Below are 27,727 nucleotides of genomic sequence, written 5' to 3' on the forward strand. Positions count from 1 at the left end.
TGGATAATACATAGACCTGACATACTTATAAGTGTGTTACATGTTTAATAGTAAATACATGTGTACTTAACATGTATTGAAGTTTTTCCTAATGCTTGCAGAATAAAAGAATTTCATCGCTCTAGCTCTGTACATGTATGCATAGCAACACATCAACAACAGACTTCATAAACTATTTCTGATCAGGAGTCTTCTTCTTATTTTCCCTTGTAAGAACTAACCAGTTTGTACAACATATAATTAATTGAAAGACTACCAGATCTTGGTCTGCATGAATACATATGTGTGTATGTGTGCATGCAGACCAAGACCTGGTAATCTTTCAACCTCTTTTATGTTCATTATTTAACAACCAATTCGTGCAGCTAAACAGATTGGTACATTATCTCTACTCTGTCTATATAGAACAATAGATATATGTTAATTTGATGTTCCTGTAAACAGACACCTCCGAGATGAGAGGATTGACATATTGTAATGATGTGATGTGTTTACAGAACTTCTTATGCTTAAATAGCTACTTATTTAAATTATTACTCAATACTGGTACATGCCTGTGTCCTCGCTGCACAATTTATAAAGCTTAACAGTCACTCCACTACAATCATAGTGATGTATTTATTATTATGCATTTATCACTATATGAACAGAACACGACTTAAATAGTGCAATTACATCTTCATACATGTATATCTACAAACATGTTATTATAAATTCCAAAGTCTTTTCCTCACGGAGGGATAAATGTCAAAGTATGCATTTTTCACCAGGCTGTTCAAGTAATTTTTATGATTGACAATAAAAATTTGAAAAATTCAAAATTGTCCATTTATAGTATGTATTTGTAAACGCAAAAAATCACTGTTTGAAAAGTTTGTTTATTTTCTGCCTTAGTAGGATTTGTATTTCTAAAAAGCTTAAAATGTGGAATTAACTGTGGACAGCCTTAACATGGTATCAATGCACTTCTCATACAAATAAAATAAAATCAATCCAAAAAGCATTACAGTAAAACACGGTTATAGCGAACATGCTTATAATGAATTGGTGTTAACAGTGAAATGATATTCGTTCCCCGTGACTTAATTACATGTTGTAAACTTGTTATAATAACAAATTATAATGCTTATAATAAAACAAAATAGCCCTTCCCTGGCACTTCCTTATAAGCGTGTTTTACAGCATATTAATAAAGTTTGTTTTCACAACAAAAGATTTCAATGACATACTAGATAAAAGCTTTCAAATGCACAAATCTTATCAAGCAACATGTACATGCAGTTGTAACACTCCAAAAATAAATTTAAAATCATTAGATTTGTATTTACAATTTATCAAGTTGTGCAAATGATTTAATCATCAAATGTTAATCTCTCATAGCACTTATAGGTAGCAATAGCTAGGTCAAAGTATATCTTCTGGTATTACTTTAAGTTGAGTACCTGTCCATCCCATCCATAGGTCACCCAACTGCTATCACTTTCAATTAATACACATGTACATTGTATATTGTGTCCATCAACTTTTTAAATGGGAATGTTCATCAATACAATAATCTTATATAATATTATAAATTAAAAATGTTTTTGGTTTTACAAGAGTGCGTAGGTTTTGGTGCAATATTTACTGAAAAGTGAAATTGTGGATTTCAACTCAAAACATTATCAAATATACTGTTTGTATATAAAGTTACATACTTGATAAATTTATAGCACCTTCTTTCTTTAACACAACACTTGGCAGTAGTTAAGTTACTACACGTAGTATTATACTAGCATATGTAAAATGAATTACATGTATGTGATAAATTGACAATCTGGAAAAAATCCCTTTTTCCCCCAAAAATCTTCAATATTATGCCTTCAGATAAGTTCCATATTAATTATAATGTTAAAATAATAACACCCTTCTTTAAAATAACATATAAAATGTCCTCAATTAACACAGACAACAGGTATACATGTATTGCATATAATCACTATAAATGTATGTGTATCAAAACACATTTAAACATTTAAATACCAGAAAGATACCTGTACATGAAAATGCACACTCATTATTTATAGAGAAAATACAAAGTACATTGTACTACACTGTAGTTAGTTGATAGCATTATACACACTTATACAAGTCACGTTCATGTATGTAAACAAAAGCAATTATTAATTATGCATGGATATGAATAATGTAATGATTTTGAAACAAACTTGGCTAAAAAATAAAACTTGTTATTTGATTAAAAGGAGAAAGACATAACTAGTTTATAAATCAACAATCTCTTATAAAAAAAAAAATCAAAAATCCAAAACAATTATAAAACTGAGATATTAAATGGAAGAGATAGTGAATGAATCAAATACAGTCATGAACACTCCTTTGACTTTTTCTTAATTTCACTGATAAATATAATAATACATACATAATTATTCATAAACATATGATTATATGAGAAGTAGTCAAGATAAAACGGATCGATACAATTATCAAATAACGGCTACCAATTCTACCTCTATCCCACCAACTCCCCCCAAAAAATAGTTTAAAAAAATGTTAATTAAAAAAATGTGAGTGTAAACAAAAAAAACCCAACTGCATCATACAATATTAATTCAAGAAAAACAGTAAACCCATAATAGATTAGGACTGTGTACTTGCTGTAATCAAAATGGCAAAGAGTTGACAATAGACCGGTATATACATGGCACTAAAGAAATAAATAATAAAAAAACACATGGCAAAAAAAAATTAGTAAAATCACAGCAAAAGTATTCATGTCAAATTAAAATCTCAATTTTGATTTACAAACATTATGCGTATATGTACTAAACATCTTTGGTTATATATTTTGACCAAATGTATTCAATATATCAAAAAGCAATAGTTATCTTTCTTGAACAATTTCTTCTCAAATCAATTCAGGAAGACAGCTAGCTTCAACAAAACAAATAGGTTGAAAATAAAAAAGTAACTAATAAAAATAAACAAAACGAATCAAAAAGAAAACTAGTAATATACTTTTCGAGTAAAGGCTATACAGTTTTATCATAAGTCCTTCATTAAGAGGGCTGGATGGTTGTGGCCATTTTTAGACTGTATTTATTTTTCTTTAGATGAAGAGTTCTGTATAAAGATACAGGAAAAATATTCAAATATAAAAGCTTAGTAATATATATGAAATTTGTTGACCATCCAACCTCCTTAAATATCAACAAATAAAACACTTATAGTCTAACACACATTGTGTGAATATTAGGTTACTCAAAGCGGACCCTTTCATCGGACGCGGTGTCCACCTCTATCCTGGTGTAGGAGGGGATAGAGGTGGAGGGACAGGTGACCACGCGGATTGTGTTCGTGGACCCCACCCCCGAGGTCCATCCTGTCACCAGGACGATCATGTCGCCGCTGTTGATATATCCAATACGCCGCGCTATCGATATCCCGTGGTGAAGGCGGGCATCCACATCATCTGCCCACACTTGATCTTTCGAATCTGTTGTCAATGAAAATGACAGTTTTTTTACAATCAATATATACAATGTCATGTAACTTCTCGTGACCAGACACTGCACTTACGGCAACGATCTGATTTATATCTTATTCGTAGAACAGCTAGATATTTGAAGTGGGATAAGAATAAGATAGATCAACTTTCAGTATTTCTCCTCACTCGTTTTGATGACAAATGTCTTTTTGTTTATTGTGGTAGATAACAAAGTGATGATTTCTTTTGATTTCAATGTACTAGCATAATGTACTTGGTACACCTGTACAGGGGACATACCTGTGTGCAGAACTGGGAACACCCCCCTGTGGAGCTGCAGGGATTTGGCTGTATGCTTTGATCTGGTGATAGCTACAATCACACAATCAGGCCGGTACTTGGAAATCAGGGCTGCAGACCTGTTAAAGCACAAAAATATACAGGTAAACTAACCAACATATTCATTAATTGATAAAAGTTCCCATTATGTACATATATATGTATTATGTTCATCAGTTTGATCTACCGGTACTACCATACATTCAACTAAGTTATTACAACATGTATTTAACTGTGAATGAAACCTTTCAGATAAGAGCTAGGAGCCAAGTTTAATTATTTTAGGTCACTTATACATATACATTCAGGCCACACCAATATAATTTCTTGTTTGTTGGACATCCAATGAAAAAAAGTATGAGCGAGCAAGCGATAAAATAATGAAATTTTTTTTATTGTAGGCAAAAGTTTTTGGCAGTACATAAATTAATTTGTGCAGACAATTTGTGCGGATGGTTATATTATTTTTTTTACTTATTTCTGATTAATAAATTAAAGCTAATTAAAATACAAAATATAGAGTGGAAATAGAACAGAAAACAGCGCAGAATTGAGTGGATGCGGGAAATTAATAATAATATTATTTGTACAGTTTTATTATAATACGAGCGTGCAACGTCCTTCTAACAAGAAATTATATTGGTGTGGCCTCACATATTTTCATTTTCATTTTGGAAGTAAATAAATGTGCAAGTCACAATTCCTTGATTCTTAAATGCCTCATTTATCAAGTTAACAGAATTGAACAAATTAAAAACATAAAACTTGTTAGCAGTAGCCAGTAAGGACAATTCAATTGATGGTCATATCATTATTTATCTTTTGAGCCAATTGAGATCTACCATAGTGGCATTCTTTGGTAACTTACCTCCCACTAACAGTTACCACCATAATGGCCTTGGCGTGACATTTGTGGGCCGCCTCCACCGCTGCTATAGCGGTAGTGTGTGTGTTGTCAGTCACTCCAACTTTTTGCCTCAGAGCATAAAACAAATCCTCATTAAAAATGGCTGCCTCCGCCTCTGTGCAAACCTTAAAACGATACAATGAAAACCATATATTTTCAGCAGACGTCTTACCACATGAGTTAGATATCAATTCGAAGTCCTAATTGAGTTGGTTTAAAAAAAATTAAGCTAATTGCATGATATTTTTGGTCATCATACCGCACTCATTGTTTGCATGCTTCTCAATGGGTACTTTCCTCTTGCCGTTTCCCTTGACAACATGACACAGTCTGCTCCATCCAAGATTGCGTTGGCAACATCAGCAACTTCTGCTCGTGTGGCACGTGCATTATGCATCATGCTTCCTAACATCTAAACATAGAACCATGCATACATAATCATTTTGAAAAATACCCTAATATCATTAAAAACAAAATATCCAACTGAAACTTTCTCTCTGAATTCAGTTGCAATCTATGTTCTAAAATATAATCATTTATGGTTGCTTAAATACCAATCTTCTAATATGTTTACATTATCAGTATATTCAGTCAAATTTTAATGTCTTGAGCATCCATTTCTCAAATACTGTGGCTATGTTGAAGTGAACTCGAGGTCACAACCAAAGTTTTTTGTTATCATTTTACGGTAACCTCATTATTTTGAACCCTGTACATTAAATATTTTTAACACAATAGCGTGTCCTCAAATTGAGAGCGAGGATTAACTGTAAATGTTTTGTTGCATGTGGTATGTAATTCAAAAATTCAATAATATTGTTATGTTTAAAATCATGAACAAATTGCGAGCTCAATTGCAAATCCATCCGTTTATCATCAGCAATTAATTACCTTGCAAAGAAACTATGTCAAGAATAAGAGTTGGATTATGTGTACTTCATTAATGGCATAAGATACCCGTACATGTATTTTTAAATAAGGTTATACAGACCTGTTTAGCTTCTTTGACTTTGTCAGTATCATGAAGTTTATATTAAGATTGTAAAATTCAACATTTAATTCTAAAAAGTCTCTTTCCAAACTCTTTAATACTGTAGATTCCTTATCAAGGAATTAATATCCGCGTAATTATATGAAAAAAGTCACGTGACACCCGAGGCCATGATCACGTATATTTTTGGTGCTGGTGAGTTTGGTTTATTGAGGTGTTTTTCAATACAGAGTGGGATTCTATTTTGACTTATCGTGTGTCAAATAGTGTTTTGTATTGATATATACTGGAAAAAAGAGAGGAATTTTAACTTGGATTTGTTTGAAACATGGAAACACGAAACAAAGGAATATCCCAAAACAAGAGGCCCAGGGGCCACATCGCTCACCTGAGCAACAATTGCCTTAATTCTGATCAAATTAGCATTACAGTATCAAAATATCTTGACAACTGAGTACAGTAGATCTTGCTAAAAAAAAAATTGAAAATCTGCCAATTTTTATCAACCTCTTATTTTTTGGTAAATACCAAGCCCCTTTTGTTGTTGTACCTGTAAGAAGATTTGTCTCTATTCCTATATACCCCCCCCCTCCCCCCATTTCATGGCCCCATTTTTCTCTAGGGAATCATGGTTTCATCAGACTTAAATCTGCATAACCTTTGCTTTCACACTAAGTACTGAGTTTTGAACCGAACACTTTCCCAGAATAGTTTTAAAGATTTTCTCTTCATATTCCTATGTAAAAATTCAAACCGCCATCACGGTCCCGCCCTACCACTAGGGACTGTGATTTTGCAAACTTGAATTTACACTACCCGAGGATGCCTCTACACAAGTTTAAACCCTTTCTGGCCAAAAATTCCTTAAAAAAGATTTTTAAAGATTTTCTCTATATATTCCTAAGTAAAAATTCATCCCCCATTGTGGCCTCACCCTACCCCTGGACTATTATTTAAACAAACTTGAATCTATACGATCTGGGGATGCTTCCACTCAAATTTGGGCTTTCCTGGCCTAATAATTTTGAGAAGAAGACTTTTAAAGATTTTCTCTATCTATAAAAATTCATCCCCCATTGTGACCCCGCCCTACCCCCAGGGACCATGATTTGAACAAACTTGAATCTACACTTCCTAAGGATGGTTACATGCCAATTTGAGATTTCTTGGCCAAATATTTTTGAGAAGAAGATTTTTAAAAGATTTTCTCAATATATTCCTATGTAAAACTTGATCTCCCAATTGTGGCCCCACCCTACCCCCGGGGATCATGATTTGAACAAACTTGAATCTACACTACCTGAGGATGCTTTCATTTCAATTTGAACTTTTCTGGCCTAATAGTTTTTGAGAAGATTTTTAAAGATTTTAGTCTATATATTCTTATGTAAAACATGACCCCCCTATTGTGGCCCCACCCTACCCCCGGGAACCATGATTTGAACAAACTTGAATCTACACTATCTGAGCATGCTTCCACTCAAATTTGAGCTTTCCTGGCCTAATAGTTTTTTAGAAGACTTTGGCTCAGGTGAGCTAAAAAAGGTTAAATTTACAATGCAATAAGTTGTTAAAGTTAGTTTCTGGAAGAAGAGACTTTGAAAATTTTCTTAATAAATATTGACATTTTTTTTAGTTTTTTAATCTTTAGTTTTTAAGATCTGTGTACAAACATAGAATTGTGAGCAAATCTCTGTATCTTGCTTATAATTCGAAGCTTAACACTCAAATATGGTTAGTAAATAGAAATTGTAAACAATTATATAAAACACAAGAAACATGCACTATAACAAATAAAGAACACAATTTATTTTTTCGAAATGAATCATATATATACATGTAGATGTATATACCTACATATTTCCGACAGCGATATCAAACTCTATTTAAACTGAATAAACTCGAGAAAATGCCGAGCATCTCAACAAAACCTATTGCATTAATATACCATTACGCAAAATATAATGCCGAATTACCGATAGAATGAATTGTATTTCAGTACTTTTTTGATACATCAGATTTTGCTTAATTTGCGCAGGTAAACAGTTAACTGTTTGATTTACCGAAGTCTCTGTTTGATTTGATACGTAAACATAGGTAATCACAGATTACAAAGCTCACCGAGACGAGGCATCACCTTTCTGAGGAATCACCTTTATGAGACCACCTTTATCTTATTATTTGAAAATCATAGTTAATAATGATCTTGGATATACATGGATACTGTTTTGACACAATATCGTATAACAATATCATATGTTAAAAAATTGTATAATAATCATATGTTCATTTCATAGGGTATTATATGATACAATGTCTATCAATACAATAATATAAAATATGATATTGCATCCTATGATACCTACAATATATATCATATATAACAATAAAATACTGTAATAAATAATGATGAAATATGATATTGTAACGTATAATATGACATTGTTTCTTGTTATACATTATTGTATTTGATCACATAATACAATATCATAATAAATTATGACATTGATATTATATGATACAGTATAATAATATATGATACAATATTATATCACACAATACATCACAATATTGTAACATTGTAACATATAATATTATATTGTATTATATTATAATATGATATTGTATTGTATGATATTGTATATTTGAGACATGATAGGAAAGTGTATCATATGATACAAGAAAATTAGATACAGCATTGTATTATATCAATTGCTACATTACCATGTGCTATAGTACTATATTATATCATACAATATCATATTATACTATATTGTATTAAATGATGCAATATAACATTATACAATATCATATGATACATTTTCATATGATATAATAATATATTATATAAACCAATATATTATATTATCCAATATCGTATCATATGATACAATATATATTATATAATATCATATGATACAATATTGTATGTTGCAATATCATATGAAATAGCATGTGATAAAATGATATATTATACAATATCATATTATACAATATTGTATCATAATAAACAATTCTATACATAACAATATCATGATACAATATCATATCATAATGCACAAAAAAATTAATACAATATCATATCTTATCATATATCTTTTTACAATGATATATGATATAATATTGTATCATATAAAACAAAAGTGTATCATATCATACAATACTATATCATAGAAATCATATTATATCATTTTGCAACGAACACATCTATCAAGCAGGTTTGAGATAGGAGAATTTTTTAAGCATCTTTGATAATGGAGATCTGCATCTGAAGCTACCTCTGCGTTTCATTTATTATATAGTTAAATCAACTAAGCAAGCTATTATCTATAAAATATGTGACCTGTTCCAAAAAAACAAATCTCATCCAGCATCCGAAACCTACGCCTCAGATTCAGCATTCAAGCCTGCCAGGTGCATCAGTATCATAAGATGCATCATCCATGCAAGTTTGGTGAAGTTAGGACCAGTAATAACTAAGATATAATCATAAGAGAGCACCTGCTTCAAAAACACCAGCTCTTAAAACCTTAACCTCCCTCCAGCATCCGAAACCTATGGGTCAAATTCAGCATTCATGCCTGTCAGGTGCATCAGTATCATAAGACCCACCATCCATGCAAGTTTAGTAAAGTTAGGACAAGTAATAACTAAGATGTATTTTTTAGCATCCCTGATAATGGAGATCAGGCTCTGCATCTGAAAATTCCTCTGTGATTTATTCATATTACAGTTTAATCAACTATGCAAGTTTGAAATAGTACTATTATCTATAAAACATGTGACCTGTTCCAAAAAACTTAAACATATCCAGCATCTGAAACCTATGGCTCAGACTCAGCATTCAAGCCTGTCAGGTGCATCAGTATCATAAGGCACACCATCCATGGAAGTCTGGTGAAGTTAGGACAAGTGATAACTAAGATATAATCATCAGAGGGCACCTGTTTCAAAAACTTTAACCAGCTCAGAAAACCTTAACCTCCTCCAGCATCCGAAACCTATGGCTCAGATTCAGCATTCAAGCCTGTCTGGTGCATCAGTATCATAAGACGCACCATCCATGGAAGTCTGGTGAAGTTAAGACAAGTAGTAACTAAGATATAATCATCAGAGGGCACCTGCAACAAAAACTTTAACCCGCTCTAAAAACCTTAACCTCCTTCAGCATCTGTAACCTATGGCTCAGATTCAGCACCCAAGCCTGCCTGGTGCATCAGTATCATAAGACACACCATCAATGCAAGTTTGGTGAAGTACGGACCTGCAGTAACTTAGATATTGCTATCAAAGGGCACCTGCAACAAAAACTTTTACCTGGTCCAAAAACCTTAACCTCCTTCAGCATCCGAAACCTAAAGCTCAGATTCAGCACTCAAGCCTGTCTGGTGCATCAGTATCATAAGACACACCATCCATGCAAGTTTGGTGAAGTACGGACCTGCAGTAACTTAGATATTGCTATCAAAGGGCACCTGCAACAAAAACTTCAACCTGGTCCAACAACCTTAACCTCCTCCAGCATCTGAAATTTAGGACCCAGATTCAGCATCCAAGTCTTTCAAGTCCATAAGTAGGTCCAGATGCATCATCCATGCAAGTTTGGTGAAGATAGGACAAGTAATAGCTTAGATACAGGACCTGCAACAAAAACTTTAACCAGGTCCGGACGCCGACGCCGACGCCGACGCCGAGGGTATAGCATAAGCTCCCCCTAACTTCGTCTCGGTGAGCTAAAAATCACGAAATACAGACGATAGTTCCCAGGTTACAAAGCATAAATAATGAAAACGAAACGAAAATCAGAACAAGCTAACACCAACGTCATGTGTGAAAACTGTCAACGCATTGAAATATTTAGCCTCAATTTACATCACAAAATCGGCACAAATACATTTTGCATGTTTCAAAACTCTCCCTTCATTCGCGAACTGTTGCACAACAAGCAAATTCATCATAGTCAGATCGACCCTTTTTCGTATAATGTCATGGCTGCTTTAAACAAAGAACCTCGTTTTAGATGTATGGAATACGAGTCTTGGTAAAATGGGTACGCAAACGTGGGCCGTGGCAAAATAAAAGCCGGGGCAGATCGGCAATCGTCAATTCCAAATACGCATTTTTTTGCAGCAATATTTACAGCAAATACAAATATACTGGTCCATCAAATATCCTGAAATTTTAATGAGATTGGCAGATTAATAACTGCCAATCTTTTGTTTTTCCCAGGCCAAGTCTTGTCTACCCATTTTACCGAATGCCGAATCCGAAGCTATTAAACTGATTGAAACACGCCTTTCCTTTATTATTATTTTCGTAATAACTCAGATTTGAAACATAATTAGACCTTAATTTTTGCAATTTATATTTTCCTTCCCATAAGGATAATTTATGCTAAACAACGTTGAATTGGAATCAGTAGTTCTTGAAAAGAAGATTTTTTAAAATGCACCCCCCTTTTTTTACAGTTTCAAGGTTTTCTCCGCTTTGAATACAGATCTGACTTTTATTTCTGCAATTTATATTCGCCCTCCCATAAGGATGCTTTGTGCCAAATTTGGTTGAAATTGGATAAGCGGTTTTAGAGAAGAAGTTCAAAATGTAAAAAGTTTACAGACGGACAGACGGACAGACGGACGGACAGACGGACGGACGGACGGACGACGGACAAAAAGTGATCAGAATAGCTCACTTGAGCTTTCAGCTCAGGTGAGCTAAAAATACTGACAACAGTTCACCTAAAGCCAAGCAATGCGAAAATTTGGAAGAGCGTGACCAGGGTCTGTTAAATGACAAACTAAAAACCATATCAGACCAGGCCGAGTGTAATAACAACGAAATTACAACCTTGCACTCCGAAAAATGCTCAACATAGGCGTGAACTTGATCTCCTGCGGTCGGTTGTTATTAGAATGGACAGAAAACTGTCACACATGGATGATGACATAACTGATCTTCGCTCGAAATTGATGAAAGACAACATATTGATTCACAACTATCCTTATACCCAACAAGAGGACTTGGCAACAGCCAATGTTATAAAGCAATCACTAGGTGTCGATGTTGAGTTCGTCCGCATCCACAGAAATGGGGTCCGCCCACAATTCAAAGACAAACCGGTCACAATAAAAGCTAAATTAAATTATCGCAATAAATCATCTAATAAATCTAATAAAATTGTATCCCTTTAAAGTATAAAAATGTTGAATTAAGGATAACTTTTCTGTATTTGAGTATTTGTCAAGTAAAACATAATGAGATATATTTATCTGGATACTGTGGATTCCTAATTAAACGCGAGGAATTAATATCCATGTAAAATTGCGAGAAGCACCTTTTGCAGATTTTAAAATCTTGCAATTATTTTCCGAGAGTTGAAAACCTTAAGAAATAATGATAAAAGTTCCGCATTCACGATTTTATATTCTTGCGATTTGACTCAAATTGACTCAGAATTAAGAACTCGCGTAATATAAGGAATTTACAGTATTATTAATACATTAAAAATCTTTAAGAATTAAGTATGGTGAAATCGAAAGCATTAACAACTCAGCTAATTAAATGAAGATCACATTTTTTTTTTCCATATATATACATGTACCGGATTTACATGCCAATCCCTTTATACTATTTTTAGCCATCATACAGTGTACAGGCAAGACAATTTTTATTGATACATCACTGGCCTTATTCTCAATGATAGACAATGTCAGTCTATCTGAAGTCTAGCCAGCAGTAAACTTCCCTTAAATTTCTCTTTAAATAATAAGAGTCTTGATTAGTTCCTTCTTAATATTTCAAAATAGGTTTTTTTAATTACTGCTATAAAAAAAATGCTGACTTTTTTTTATTCAGTCTACATGCACTAATTATATTCACTCTCAAAATAACATTATCTAGATCCATAACTGTTCCAGCACAAAAAAAGAGGTCAAATATTGATAAAATATGAAACCTGATATTTTATTTTTGTGAAAAGACTCACAGCAATAAGGAAGTTGTAAATCCATATATTTGTTTACGTAAATCATACCATTCTTGGTCTTCTAACTGATTCAGAGTTGCGTTCATTTATGTCAAGGATGTGTTTATCCCGATCTTGTCATTACTGGATTTCGAATAAGTAAGTTACAAAAACCTCAAGACAGACTCAGTTCACTAGCTGACTAACACTGGTATTTTATGCTTTTATCTAGTATAAACCCTTGGTAACTCCTTGTCCACCAGTTTTTATTTTTCATAGATTTGGTATTTTGTCATGCCATATACATAAATACATGTAAGAAATTAATTTGTTACAAGGACGATATGGTCAATTTATCTAATTTGAATTATTCACTAGACCACCTGACCATTTCATGAATTTCACCACCACTAAATGACTTAAGAATCCCTTTTTCTTGTATTTCTGCACTTGCACAAAGTTAGGATAAGAAGAGAAGATAGTGTCAGTATTTTTCAGCTTTTACATTGTATGTAAGACAATATGGGTTGAAGGTCATACAGATATCAAACATAAAATGAAAATGTATGTAAAAATGTTGAATTGTTTATAACCATACAAAACTAAAAAAGTCACTTAGGTAATATTTGCGATTACAAAAATCTCCTCCCAAGTTTTTTTTATGGTTTTGATGAAAATATTTACAGAGCAAATTAAGGCTTCCTTTCCCAGTCTTTGCGAAATCATCAAAAAGTTATTGAAAATTAGAGAAATCAATGAAAAGTGTACGATTATTTGTCCATAATATGTCAGCTTGATTTCAATGAATTCCAAAACATTTTCAAACTATCTATCATAAAAGTTTGTAATTGACACTTGCATTTTATGAAATCATCATAAATTAATATGTTATGATTTATACTTTGTATAACTGTACATAATACATAACAAAAGATTATTCTGCAAAAATTTGAAAATATATGGATGTTACAGTAAAAATAGGGATCAAGCATAAATTTACCAGTATCTGGGGTTTTTTTTTTGGTATCCAATACCGGTACACAGATATATCTATCATAATTTCAATCGTTAAATTCTGAAATAGGTCTTTAAATATGAATATATTTGGTACAATATTGATAAATTTATCTTTCCATCAAAAACACTTTTGATACACTAAGCAGATAGATCTATACTCATGATAACTATGTATGTCATGAAATAAGTATGAAAAGAAAAGAAAAGTGGTAACGCATTATAATCTTTCAAATTGGTAACTGATTTGGAGAAAGACCAATTATCCAGCAGCCCCATATAGCATTACGCCTGAATTTATCGACAGGATTATAGAAGAAAATCTGATCAAAAAGTGATGAATTTCAAAGACCAAAAATAACTCGCTGATCCCCACAGAAGATATTGTGAACAATGTACAAAAGAGACAGCCTATAAATTGTTATACCTGAGTGGCACATATCACTGGTTTCCCAGCTTTGTTGGCTTTTCCAATCAACATTTTCTGGGCCAGAAAGACTTTTTCTGGTGAAATATGGATGCCCAGATTGCCTCGAGCTAGATAGAGTCCATCTGCTACCGCCATAATCTCATCAACTCTGGAAAAATAAATCCAGATTTTGCAAAATGTGTTAAATATTTTATCAGATTGGGAAATCACTCATTTCAGAATAACAAAATTGATGCATCTTGAAACAAATAAATTGCTTTTTGTCTTGATTGGATGGGGGCAAGATTAAAACAAATTTGAATCTTTTTTTTAATGTATTTAGCTTTATAGCTTTTCTTTTGACTCAGAGAGCTACAAATGTGTCAATTATACTCCTAATTTTGTTTCTTAAATGTTAAACATGTTAAACAAATATTGACCACACAGGTCAGGTGGCTGCTTACGTAATGGCGAATACACTGCTAATAAATTGTTTGATGTAAGGAATAGTGGTGAGAGAGGATAAATATTTCAATACATGGAAATAAAACTAAGAATAAGGGAATAAGGTATTATACACACGACTTTACAGTAATTGTTCATAAATGTACAATACTACAAGAGACATGAAAATAATTCACAGTGAACTCTCCTTAATTGCAACATCGACAGGTTTAAAACTGCTTTTATCATTTCTACCAATTTAAGTAATTGTTCATATATACTACATGTAAATATGTTCATCAGCACAATAACAATAGCTGCTGTGTTAGTGCATGGTAACAGTCTTGACACGGGTTGTGAAAGTGGAGCAATATATAGACATGGGAATAAAGTATTTGGTTGCATTATATATCATCAAATATTATTTTCTTGCTTGACATTATAGACAATTTTTTTGCCTTATAAATGTCATGTTGATAAAAAGTTCCTTTTTTTTAAGGAAAATTGATGCTAGTCTCACTACAATTGTAGATAGGTCAAAATGTCTGTATTGTTTATAATTCTTGTATCTGTGTCAATCAACACAGTTTGTGTAGAGTTTATTCAATGAGAAGAATACTCTATTAAGTCTGAGGTCAACTTATAAGTCAAACATATTACCAATACTCATTTAAGATGAGTCCAAAATGTCAGTAGTTTTGTGACAATTACATGCAGGGCTATTTTACATAGTTATAAGATTACAATACTTTGTAACTTTTCTCCCATTGTAAACAAGCATTCTGAGAGTATTGCATAAGCAATGCACGTCCCCTACCGGTTTGTATTATTCTATGAATGCTTCCAAGCACACAACTATTTCAGAGCTATTGTAAAATGTAAACGAGATATCATGCTTTAATTAGAGAAAAAAGAACTGAGGAAATTAAAACTATATGGTTGATATAGAAATTAAATACAAAATAGGTGAAGTAATACTCTTTATTTCATCTCCTGTAATTTCGCCAAGTCTATTCTGTATTCGCTGGTAAAAATTTGTGAAAACAATGCACTGTTATGCACAATATCATTTCTTACCGTCTTCTGTACCCCGAAGCAAACCAAACAGTTAAACAGCCCAACCCGACAACGAACCCGATTGTAATAATACAAAAAAAAACCCTGCCGATTAAATTTACAACACAATGTTTAACATTTTTTTACAGAATTTATTTTTTTGTTAGATATGATAAAAGGAGTGGTACAAGTAACGCACGGTATTATTACTGACTACATACTGGCCTCGTTTATTCAATACACTCCGAACCCGATAACGAACCCGAACATTAAAAAATTGGAATATAAAAAATTATTTTTCTCGAAAATATGTCAATCAGACGCTACAAAAGTGTTAACTTGATCTGTAGTTTGACATTTTGAAGCTGTTCAGCAAGTTTCATATTATTCCTCAAATGCATAAAGAAAAAAAGTGTGGAAAACTGAAGTGGGACAGACAGACGGACTGACGGATGGACACACAGACGGACGGATGGATGGACGGACAGACGGACTGATGGACGCAGAGGAAAGCTATAGTCCCCTCCGGTGAAACCGGTAGGGGACTAATAAACACTCTTGCAGTACATATTGTATAACATACATTTAGTTTACCAGATCTTTTGGTGATCTCTTAATGACATTTTAAAATTTACTTAATTTCAACTTAAAATCAACAAATTAGAGCAGTTTCTGATCAATGCATGACCAACTAACAAGTATAGTAAAACTCATTTCGTACGAACACGGATGTAGCGAATTTTCGGATAAAGCAAAGTTTTTTGGAATCCCCAGCAAAATTCTTAGCAGATCTTTGCAAAATTTTACGGTTATAACGAATTCGGATATAACGAATGAACAGATATAGCGAACTGATTTTGAGTCCCATAGAGGTGAATAATATCGAAATTTAACACATTTATAACGAATTTCTTTACAGTTTAAAAAAGTTTTGCACTACCAATTAATAAAAGAGTTTGAATGAATTTATTTTCAGAAAATTTTTTCAATTCACAATCAGATTATTTAAGGTATCAAAGAAATGAATTTTTATTTTAAGCCTCAATTAACAAAAATTAAAGTCTGGTTAAAGAAAACATGTATATAGTAAATTCGCTATAGATATTATTACGAATTCGTTATACAGATATAACGAATTACGGATATAATGATGTAATTCCATTAGTCCCTAGGACTTCGCTATTACCGAGTTTTACTGTACATGACCATAAAATAGACAGTTTTTTGGATGTTAATTGGCCATGACAGATCCAAGTACCAGCTCCCAAAAAAATGGAATTCGGACTAAGAAGTGATATGTATATGAGTCAACAATAGAATCGGTAATTAAAAACTATGAAAAAAAAATTAAAGGCTAATAATCAACTTTTCCAAAAATAATATTGCATTTTCATTTATAGCATCAAAGAACAGTATTTCCTTGCATTTCATGACTATCCTATATATTAGCAGTTCTTGCAAGTCATCATTTTTGTAAGCTGATACAACATCTGTTTTTTTCATTTTCATTTTCTACCTCAATGTTGTAACAAATAAAATCAATCAAGTTTTACCTTTAACTTGACATATTGAGATTACTGTAAATGAGATACAATTCAAGATTTCTTCAAAAAATATTGAAAGAGTCCAGAATTATCTACAAAAAGAGTACACCACAGAAATAACAGTATTTCCCAATACAGACTGTACCACAGACATAACAGTATTTTCCAATACAGACCGCATTTTTAAAGATTTTTCTCTACATATTCCTATGTAAAAATTTGAACGCTAGTGTTGTCCCATCCTACCCCGTGGAACATGTTTTGAACAATCATGAATCTACACTACCTGAGGATGCTTCCACAAAAGTTTCAGCTTTTTAGACCAATTGGCTTTTGAAAAGAAGATGTTTACAACAATTCTCTGTATTCATTCCTATGCAAAAATTTAACCCCAACATGTGGCCCCACTCTACCCTTGGGGATCATTATTTCAACAAATTTGAGTTTACAGTATATAAGAATGCTTCCACACATTTTTCAGCTTTTCCAGCAAATTGATCTTTTATGATGAAGATTTTCTCTATATTCCTCTGTAAAAATTTAATCCCCTTCCCAAGCAGGATCCCACCCTTGCCATGGGGATCATGATTTGAACAATCTTGAATTTACACCACCTGAGTTTCAACTTTTCTGGATAAATGGTTTTTAAGAAGAAGATATTCAAAAGATATTGACAATTTTTCAATAATTCTTAATTCTCTTCCTTTGAAAGAGGGGGTGGCCCCTCATTTAACAAACTTGAATCCCCTTTACCTAAGGATAAGCTGTGACAAGTTCAATTGAAAATCGGCCTATTGGTTCTGGAGAAAGAGTCAAGGATGTAAAAATTTACAAAAGACAGACAGATGGGGGCAGGACAATGGTGATAAGAATAGCTCACTAGAACTTTCAGCTCAGGTGAGCTATAAAACAGAAAGCAATGTCATCTGAGTTACTAATTAAGTGAGCTACCAAATTAAATGCATGACTTGCTGACCTTCTAATCGCTGTTTGGGTCTCAATTTTTGCCAGGATCTTCATTGATTTAGATCTCGCCTTCAAAAACTTTCTCACTTCTTCCACCATTTCAGGGCTACAAATCCATGAAGCAAATACCATGTCCAGCTACCAATAAAATGATTATGACAATTAATTTTCAAATTACTGGAAACCTAAATCCTTATTTTTCTTTCTATATATTCATCTTTGATAAAAAAAAAAATTTGCTTTCCTGTACAGTGCAAGTCCTCTCATCACACCAAATGTTGTACCTTGGCAATTTTTGCATTGCGAAATATAACACAGAGTTCATATAATTTTAACCTTATTTAATCAAGTTTACAGCTGTAATATTAAATACCTGGAACTGTCCAAGAACACAATGAGCATGTGTGTATTCACAGGCTATGTATGGGTAGTACAGTGTCATTAAATTAGGGGGCAAAAGAGCCCAATAGACTATAACAAGATGTGTCCTCAATGGTGACAAAGTTCAATGGATGTAAATTTGACCTTAAGCCTTTAACATCTATACATTACAATGACACTTTACAAACAAACCAAAATCAGGATGTCCTTTATCTTTGATCTCAGATAAACACAGCTAATTAAGCCAACTTACATCGTGATCGACGGCAAACTGCAGATCTTTTTTGTCTTTCTCCGACAGCTCCGCCTCTCTCATGACCATATTAGGGATTGTCCACATCATGTGACTTCCCAAATCTCCTGGTTCCTCCACCTCGCAATCCACATAATCCTCACCTATCAAAACAAAGAGACTCTGAATTTCTTTGAAGAGAGTATAGAATTACATCCTACAGGAGAGTATAGAATTACGGCCTACATACAGAATATACAAATTGTTCTCAGACTTATTATAGATGACACACCTTTCTCTTTGATGACGAAAGTGAGAGGACCATCCTCAATGATCACTGTGCTGCCAGTTTTGATTTGAGAGAACACCAAAGCTGCATCGATAAACATGACACTCTCGTTTCCATTGTCACGGTATTGCTCATCAATGGAAAATCTCATTTTATCACCAGTTTTCAGTTTTAACTCCTGATCAAGACCTACTTCCTGAAAAAAATTATTACAAAAAAAAAAGTTCAATGGTCTCCAATTTCCAAAGAAGTGTCTGATTTTAAATTCAAAGCAAAATTTTATTTCTTATTTTCATCTTTTTTGATCATCCTTAAGTTAATGTGTGTCAACAAAGCAAGAGGCAGAAAGTCCTTTTTGAAAGTCACCTGAATTTGATACAACAATGAGCATGTGTATATGTGCAGGGAAGGTTGTGGTAAGGCAAAGAAAATTTACCGGGTATATGGTAATTCACATGCCTTAATAATTGATTAGAGTTGTCTTACATGTACTGATCATCCATTTTCAAATTTATAAGAATTCAAAAGAGTAGAGAAATACATGTACATTCAAAAGAATAAATGCATTTCCACCAAATGACTATCAAAGCAAATCCAAGCACAGAAACCACTGTAACAGTATTCATGAGTTTCATCATTTTGGTACAGGACTCCTTGCTCATCATTATCTACCGGTAAAACTCATTTTTTTCCTACAAGATGCATATGCTTGCAGCCCCCTCCCCCCCCCCCCCACCTCACAATTTGTTTATCTTAGGAAATGAAAGGTCATCAAATGATTCAAGATTGATATCATGCTCTCCATACAGAGAGTCACAATTAACTATAAGGACTATTTCAGTAAAATGAAATTGAAAATGTTCTTAAGTTTACTAGCAACACATGCTACAGATAAATATGAATAGCTGCAAAAGATCACCTGAGTAACCAATTCATGAAGAGCATTCATTATTTTCAACCAAGGGTTCAGGTAAACTCTAATGATAAGAACCATCATTCTAAATTTCAAGGGTAAACTAAATCTATTATTCCAATGCAACTCAAAGAAGAATCTTCATCTGATTTTAAATAAATGATAATTATATTTTCAATAAAAGTACCTTTACAAGTGAGCCAACTCTTATTCCTGTACCAGTAATGTCAATACCAATTCCTACTTGGATGGGGATCTCCAGACTTGCCTCTGCCTCTCGAATCTTCTTTACAACTCCATTGAAGTACTGAAACAGAAAATAGGAAGTTCATGAAAACCCATACAGTCACATGGACTTTTCTTGAGGGCGCTATTCTTTGTTAATTAAAAGGTGCCGTATCTTCTCAACCATAAAGACTTTTATCACAAATAACAAAATCTACAATTACCTAATTTGATCAAAAGCAATAATTTGGATTTCATAGAAATAAAACACTAATGAGAGTGAATGTACATGGACAACCCTGTCAACTTCAATAGTACCAGGTACATGTACTTGAACTACCAGAAGTCTATTGCAAGACTCAAAATACCCTGATACATGATTTCAATCAATTTTGTTGACCAATGAAAATTATTGGTTCAGACTCACCTCATGTGTTCTATATGCTAGATTCAGACGACAAATTGTCATGCCTGCCTTCATCATTTCCCGCAGAGTTTCTACAGAATCGCAAGCTAGACCTGGAATAAAAATAAGAACTAATAGTGTTAAAATACATTGAATTAGTATTTAAGATTCCAACTTATAAATATTTTGCCACTTCAAACAGTCACATTTCACTAGTTCATGGATCTTTCCATTTTCTTTGAAAATTTCAACACATTTAACAGTATCTGAATATGGCTGCCTTAAACACTTCATAAAAGTTGAAATACAAAAGGAGAGATTTACCAGTACATGAAAATGCCATAGTGAAAAATATTGAACTTGATGAAAAAACAGCCATTATATATGCCTAAAAACAAAAGGTCAACATGTTTTCTTTTGTAATGACAATACCATAATGTCGCGTGTATAACACACACTTTTTTTCAGCCAAAATTTGATCAAAAGTGGGGGTGCGTGTTGTACATAAGACAAAAAATTACCCCATTTTTTCAAGCCGTGATTCTTGATACCACGGGAGTAGTGACTGCCAATATAGCCTGTTAAGCAAGTTGTGTGAGTGTATACTACATTAACTGCATCAGAAATACCTTATTCTTAGTTTTATTTCCATGAAATATTTATCCTTTCTCAACACTATTTCTTGCATCAAACAAGTTTAAATATCGCCAGTGTATTCGCCATTACGTAAGCAGCCACCTGTTGACTGGGCCCGTGGTCAGTGTTTGTTTAATAATTTCCGGTGTCAGAGGCATGCACCTGTCTTGTGTCGGACTACACAGGGCGTTTTCAATTGCATGAAGATTAGCGATTATTCTGATTTTATTAAACTTGATTACTTCATGTCCAGTTATGCAGTTATTACTTTTAAGCACTAAGCTCGGTTGCCGTTCTTCTCTACATATGATGATCTTCAACGTCTCCACTGTTATATAAGAAACTTTTTACGAAGTGTCAAATGATATTTGATACCGCTCACGTAAATCATGCCGTCCCTTTAAGTAAAATTGTAAGAACTTTGACTTTAATATCGCTTGTGCCATGTTCCGATCACAAAATTACAGTAATTGCGCTTGGGTTATAATATATATCATTGAACATCGATAGCTATTTGGAAAAATGGCCGCTATTGATTTTCATCCCTGTGCTATGTTCCCATCACAAAATTAAAGAAACTGCACGTGGATTATAAAATTATTTTAAAACATCGATAGTTTTAGGGGAAATGGTGCCCATTGATTTCGCCATTTTTGGGGTGCGTGTTATACATAGGACCTGCTGTTTTTTTCGCCATTTTTTGGTCAACTTTGGGGGGTGCGTATTATACACGAGTGCGTATTATACACGATACATTACGGTACTTAAAAGACAGAAACATTGATGAAGACATGCCCCTTTTCTACGCATAAATACATTTTAAAAGCTAAAATCCTGACATTCCAATACATAAAAGAAATTTTTCAAAGATACTCTAATTAGAAAATTTCTTCTAGGGCATTAACCCAAACTGTTTGGGCAAAAAAAAACAATGAAGTGGTTCTCATGCACATTTGCATTAGGTCATTTGCTGCCAAATTGAATAATTTTGTTGCCATAATGGAAAAAAAAAACACTCACATTTGGGATGGCCATTAAACTTAGGGTCTGTGGGGTGACTGTAAATAAAGATATTTTTTCTTAGGCCTCACCTATAGTTCCGATGATACTGGTGAGTCTGGCTTGGTGTCCAGGCTGGTCAATCTCCAGTTTACACATGTGCTCCAGGCGCGTGTGTGACATTTGACTTCTGGACAACATTATTGGAGATTGTTCACCTCACAGTCAGACTTATATTGAAACCTGCATGTATAAGAACATTGATGTTCATTGTTGAAAACAGTGGGGCTGGGATAATGCATCAAAGTACTGATAATATCAATATACCTGTAATATGCAGACAACACACGCATCAGTACATGAATATAAACAGATACGAAAAAAAATCAATTTCAATCTTTTATTTATTATATTCTTTAATTTCATTTAATGGGAAATCTTATCCAAATTTAGATTGAATTCTGAGCATACAGTGCATTCAAAATAGCAACCATGTCAGAAGTGTCAGAGAAGGAGTGATGAATCCTTACTGCCAGACTGTATTTCCCCTGGAACTAGTAAGAAAATTAGTGTCATGATCTGGGGATGTATGATGTATCATGGCGTTGGCGCTGTAGACTGCTTTTAACAAGTTGACACAAATGCTCCATAACAATACCTCACCAACAATGGTCTAACCAAACCGCTTATGGATATTCTTAATTAAGAATTCTATACACTGTATTTCTACAATTTTCATGATGATGATACCTGGTTCTATGACATGAATGCTTTCGTACATTAGCAACTTTTTACTCCCTGTACAGACAAACATTATGTTCATATAAATAGAGCATTTATTTTTACTCTCGGTGACGTCTTAATTCATATTAAATTTTTTGCAATATTTCTTTTCCAATAACTGCCAGTTGATATGTTATCAAGTTATATATTACTCTCTAGAGTGCATATAACCCATAATTTCATTGGATCAAGATGAAGATGCAAGGGGTGAAATATCTGGTTATTTGCTAGATAACATTGTTGTATCAGTGAGTTTTTGTTATGAGATATGTCAAGGGTTTATGGAGATTGGAGTGGACTAATACCCATGGCTAGTAAGGCTGTGTCTATAATCACTATAATCAAAAGATACTATTGTCGACGGATCTTAATTTTTCTTCTCATGGAATTAAAAGATACAAATTGAAACTTAGTCTTACTCGTTTGATCGCCAAGTCTGTCAATTAAATAATTTGGCACTGACTACCGGTATCAAAAAAAACATTCATCTATCGGCATTAATAAAGATGTTTATTGGTGAATAATTAAGAATAAATAATCAAATTACGTCAAATCTTGTGTTCACGATTTACAGGTATAAGACCTATCATATTTCTTTGAGATGTTTCACGAGCGGATACCAGAAGAGAAACAAGGAGAGACAACTCTGGTAAATGCGCAGCTTGTAGAATTATTGTGCGTTTAAGCAGCTGATCGGAGAAGTTATACAAACGTATGTTGAATGAATGTTGGAGTGTAGTATAATTGCAATTACATTGCATGAAACATTCTGATAAATTTTCAGTCAATCCCATTGAAAATTTTCTCAACAAAAGACAAGATTTTGCACATGTTGCATGCGATTATTCCTGCATTAATTCATTTCAACGATTGACAATTTGCTTTACCTAGTACTGCATATATAAATACAATATTTTTCTAGATCATAAGAAAAACTCTGTTGAAAGCATTTAACACCCCGTGTTTACAATAGAGCCCGTTTCCTTCAGGGCTTTACACCTTTATCAAGTAGGCTACACCCAAACCTGAACTTACTAGAGGTAAATCGTCCATTTGAAATCCTCTGCCTTTATATTCAGCTTAAGAGTAATATTGAGCGCACCCATGGATATATCAGCCTAGCTATCATAACAAATGTCATTTTGGGGACTTGTGAAAAATCTAATATTGCATAAATCATGATTTCAGAGTGAAGTCCACATAAACTTCTTAATTGGTCATTAGAACAAGTCTTTTTCTGAAATAAATGCCATCAAAGAAGTACACAGTGCAGATCGGTGGATCCAACTGTGCCTGTTTCTAATGACTCTCAGAGTGAAAATGTGAAGGTGTTATTGGCTTCGCCCTCTACATGACACACCGTAAACCTTAAAGAGACAGTACAGCTGAAAACACATGTGAATAACCTCAGATTTACCTGTTGTATTGTTAGGAAATAAGAAATAACGTTTATTGTAATAGTTGAAATACATGAAAATCCCTTTCACATATTTAATTAAGGTAATTATGAGCTTCCGGAAATTCAAGGGCCGTACAAACCGGAATAATCTTATATATAATATCGTTTATTTGTACCACATGGACTTTGATTGACAGTAATTGACACGTGCTGAAAACTACAAGATCTTCGTCCCACTACGGCCATCATGGAAAACGAGGTTAAAGCGATTCTCTAAATGAAACACATCCTAATTACTCGATAATTTATCAATGGTTTGCCAATTTAGGTTCATTTTAAAATGAATAGACACAAATATGTCAAATAACCCCTCAAGGAGCCTTATTTATAAAAATAGATTTAGGTTGTAGCAACTCTTATGATAAACACGCAAAATACTCGCTTACAAAATAATAATTGTGGTTGTTTAAAAAACTTTGAACAGTTATTACCTATGAGAAGTAGAAAAGACATATTTTTATCAACAAACCTGTCCAGGAGATTCTTTGCGAGCCCTGCATGTGTTTTGTTTACAGTAAATACGCATGCGTAATATAGTATAGAAGGCTGAACCCTGAACACGTTGCGATGTATTTATGTGATAGGTTATACGTAATTATTAATTTTAATAAAATAATTTGATTTATTGCATGGAGAACTTTGTAATTTTCTGAAAGTTTATTCAATCATTAGTAGTACAAAAATACCAAAACCGATTAGGAAAAATTTTTAAGTCGGTTTTTAGATAAAATGCGCCGTACTGTCTCTTTAGATGGTTTTACATGTATACGAGAGCGTAAAATATTTTATTTTTATTCATTTTTCGTCACATTGATGTACCCACTTGGTAAACCATGCTTTATTATTTGTGTGTATTTAATTCAATTTATGCTGCGCTCGCCCTAACGATCGCAAAATAAAAAAAAGCATATTCCATTGCAATGCTAATAGCGAGCAAAGCGTGCTCTCAGAAGCAGTGTGCGTGGGAAAAGGAACGAGCTAAAACCTACAGTTTCAAACAAAATTTTTTGTCTATGTCCCATAATGCTCTCTAATGTTTTCACCCGTGGTGCTATGCCAAAAATGGCTGACTTTTAACTCGTAATTTACGGTGTCTTAAGGTTTGAAGACACATTCAGAGTACCGCATATGCTTTGGTGAGACTCAAGAGATTTGTTACTTGTTTCCATACCTTCGTACTGAGTCGGGATACATAAACAAAGACAAACGAAGTCATGGATGACGTCAAAGTGCTCTCGCGCTACATTTCCCGCGATAAATTTAGAGGTGGATCAAACATCTGTAATGCGTGTACTAGCTATTTCAGTATAGACTATTAGACTACGATACCTGACTCATTGACATATGATTTGTTTTCATTTATTTTAATATAGAGATTATATAAAAACAAGTATATACTAGCAAGAGCCAACTTTACTGTCATATCGATCCATTTTTAAGCTAATTGTGCATGCATGTACAGTAGGCAGGTAAGTATATGAGTAGGGAGGAAATCATAAACAATTGGACATTTTGAACTAAATAAAAAAGGAATTAAGAGAAAAAATAAACAGTTAAAAAAATTTATGTAGATATTGCATATAGTCAAACCATTAAATTTAAAAGTAGGAAATTACATATGCACCTACAAACAGGGACCGGGCACACACACTCTCTCCCTCTCTCTCTCAGGAGAGGGTAGGGGGTTGCGCTGTATGTATCATAACCATTAAAATTAGTACCTTTGGCAGAGTTCTTGAAATCTTTTTTCCACTGTCAGTCATTTGGACTGACAACCATCAGGAGTTTGTCAGTCCAGACTGATTTCTGTCAGTTCAAACATTTTCAATAGAAAGATGAAAAAACTACATGTACGATGTATATTTGCCTTCTTATTTCTCTCATTTTTACCTTAATTATTCTGATTTCTCCTAACTTTCACATTCTGGCCCCTGATAACATTCTTATTTATCACTTCATTTATTATTTTTATTTCCTTCCCTCTGTCATTATCAACTTTCTTCTTGTTCTCTCTTTCTCATTCTCTTTCTGCACATCTCATATGTAACTAGGGCTCGGTTGTCAGATAGCGGAGTTCTTATTATTTCCCGAAAAAAATTATAAATGATTACATTGGGATTTTTGTGTGTGTTTTTCTGTGTATTCCAATAAAAACATTCACTGAAAACCCTGTTTCGGTGTATGCAATGTACATTGAAAAAACGTACCGAGACAACACTCGCCATCTTTGATTTATATAGGGCCCTCAGTTCACGCTATGTTTTAAACAAGTTCTCCAATTTGCCCCATGATTTCTGACGAAATCTAGGTTGGAAAATGATTGAAAGACTTATTCCTATTGCCTGACTACATCTGTTAGCTGCATTATAAACGCACCGTTTCAATATGTACGAAATACTCGCCAAACTTATCGAAAGCAACGGAAGTAATAATTACTGAGGTGTTCCGAAAATGTATGATAAGTCTAGAGAGAGCGAAAAAACTCCTCTAGATTTATCCTATGCGTTCGGATCTCCTCAGTGATTACACAGAGGCTAGAGTTTTCATCATATTTCTGTTGCTTTTGTTAGAAAATTAGTTATATTTTCGCAAGTTACTCGGTCCATATCTATCGGTCATTTGGACTGACAGGCAACCTCAAGTAATCGGTCCTTGGTTATTTTTATCGGTCTTGCCGACAGGACCGAAAGATTTCAAGAACTCTGCTTTGGTATACTTATTGTAGAGCAATACTCTCTCAAAAATTCTTTGACGTTCGTTGATACCTAAATAACACTAGGTTGACAATGATGCAAGGTATGTGTAATTCTTGCTGCGCTCGCCAGAACAGTAGCACCGTAAAACATATCAGGATGTTTGATTCTATTAGTATTATTATAAGACGCAATTTATACTGCTATAAATGAATAGTAATAGTATGCTTATGAATGGAGAGAATTGCAAAGTTGTTTCACAGAGTCATGTACTCAATGCATTTTTTAATCAGTAAATACAAGTGTGCAGCTACTGCAGTTACAAACCTTAAAATAGCTTTGGTTTTGGCTTGGTCACACTCAGCACTGACTGCACTCAGATTTTCCACTGATCTTCCGACTGTACAATTATCGCATACCGAACCCGAAGTAATTTGTTCATTTAACGAGGCCGAGTCTAATTATTTCTACCGTAGATATTCTGACGAAATAGCATGCATGTAGTTTTACTTCTACATCAATTATTTTCAGATAAAAAAAAAATCATTTATCACCCCGATTTCCTAAGGGTCGTTTCGAAAGTATTCATATTT

At 33.4% G+C, this 27,727-nt stretch overlaps 1 protein-coding gene across 1 annotated transcript; it reads right to left on the reverse strand.

The window, feature by feature from the left end:
* Positions 1-594: 594 nt before the first annotated feature.
* LOC128180726 (pyruvate kinase PKM-like) lies at positions 595-27,548 on the reverse strand. Its single transcript, XM_052848871.1, has 12 exons — positions 27,462-27,548; positions 22,292-22,442; positions 20,586-20,677; positions 20,121-20,240; positions 19,024-19,216; positions 18,753-18,895; positions 18,129-18,256; positions 14,127-14,277; positions 4,990-5,142; positions 4,692-4,855; positions 3,785-3,903; positions 595-3,493 (listed from the first exon to the last, which is right to left on the reverse strand). Exons 2-12 carry the CDS (start codon positions 22,398-22,400, stop codon positions 3,255-3,257), a joined length of 1,611 nt encoding a protein of 536 aa, XP_052704831.1. The 5' UTR covers positions 22,401-22,442; positions 27,462-27,548; the 3' UTR covers positions 595-3,254.
* Between the last annotated feature and the right edge of the window lie 179 nt (positions 27,549-27,727).

Source organism: Crassostrea angulata, chromosome 4, assembly GCF_025612915.1.
Source record: "Crassostrea angulata isolate pt1a10 chromosome 4, ASM2561291v2, whole genome shotgun sequence".
NCBI lineage: Eukaryota > Metazoa > Mollusca > Bivalvia > Ostreida > Ostreidae > Magallana > Magallana angulata.

Excerpts from the sequence above, each read along its gene's own strand:
- LOC128180726 (XM_052848871.1), bottom strand. The coding sequence starts at position 22,400 with ATGTTGTCCAGAAGTCAAATGTCACACACGCGCCTGGAGCACATGTGT. Across the intron at positions 20,241-20,585 it reads TAGCATATAGAACACATGAG|TACTTCAATGGAGTTGTAAA; the intron begins GTGAGTCTGAAC and ends TTTCTGTTTCAG. Across the intron at positions 3,904-4,691 it reads GTGGTAACTGTTAGTGGGAG|GTCTGCAGCCCTGATTTCCA; the intron begins GTAAGTTACCAA and ends GTGCTTTAACAG.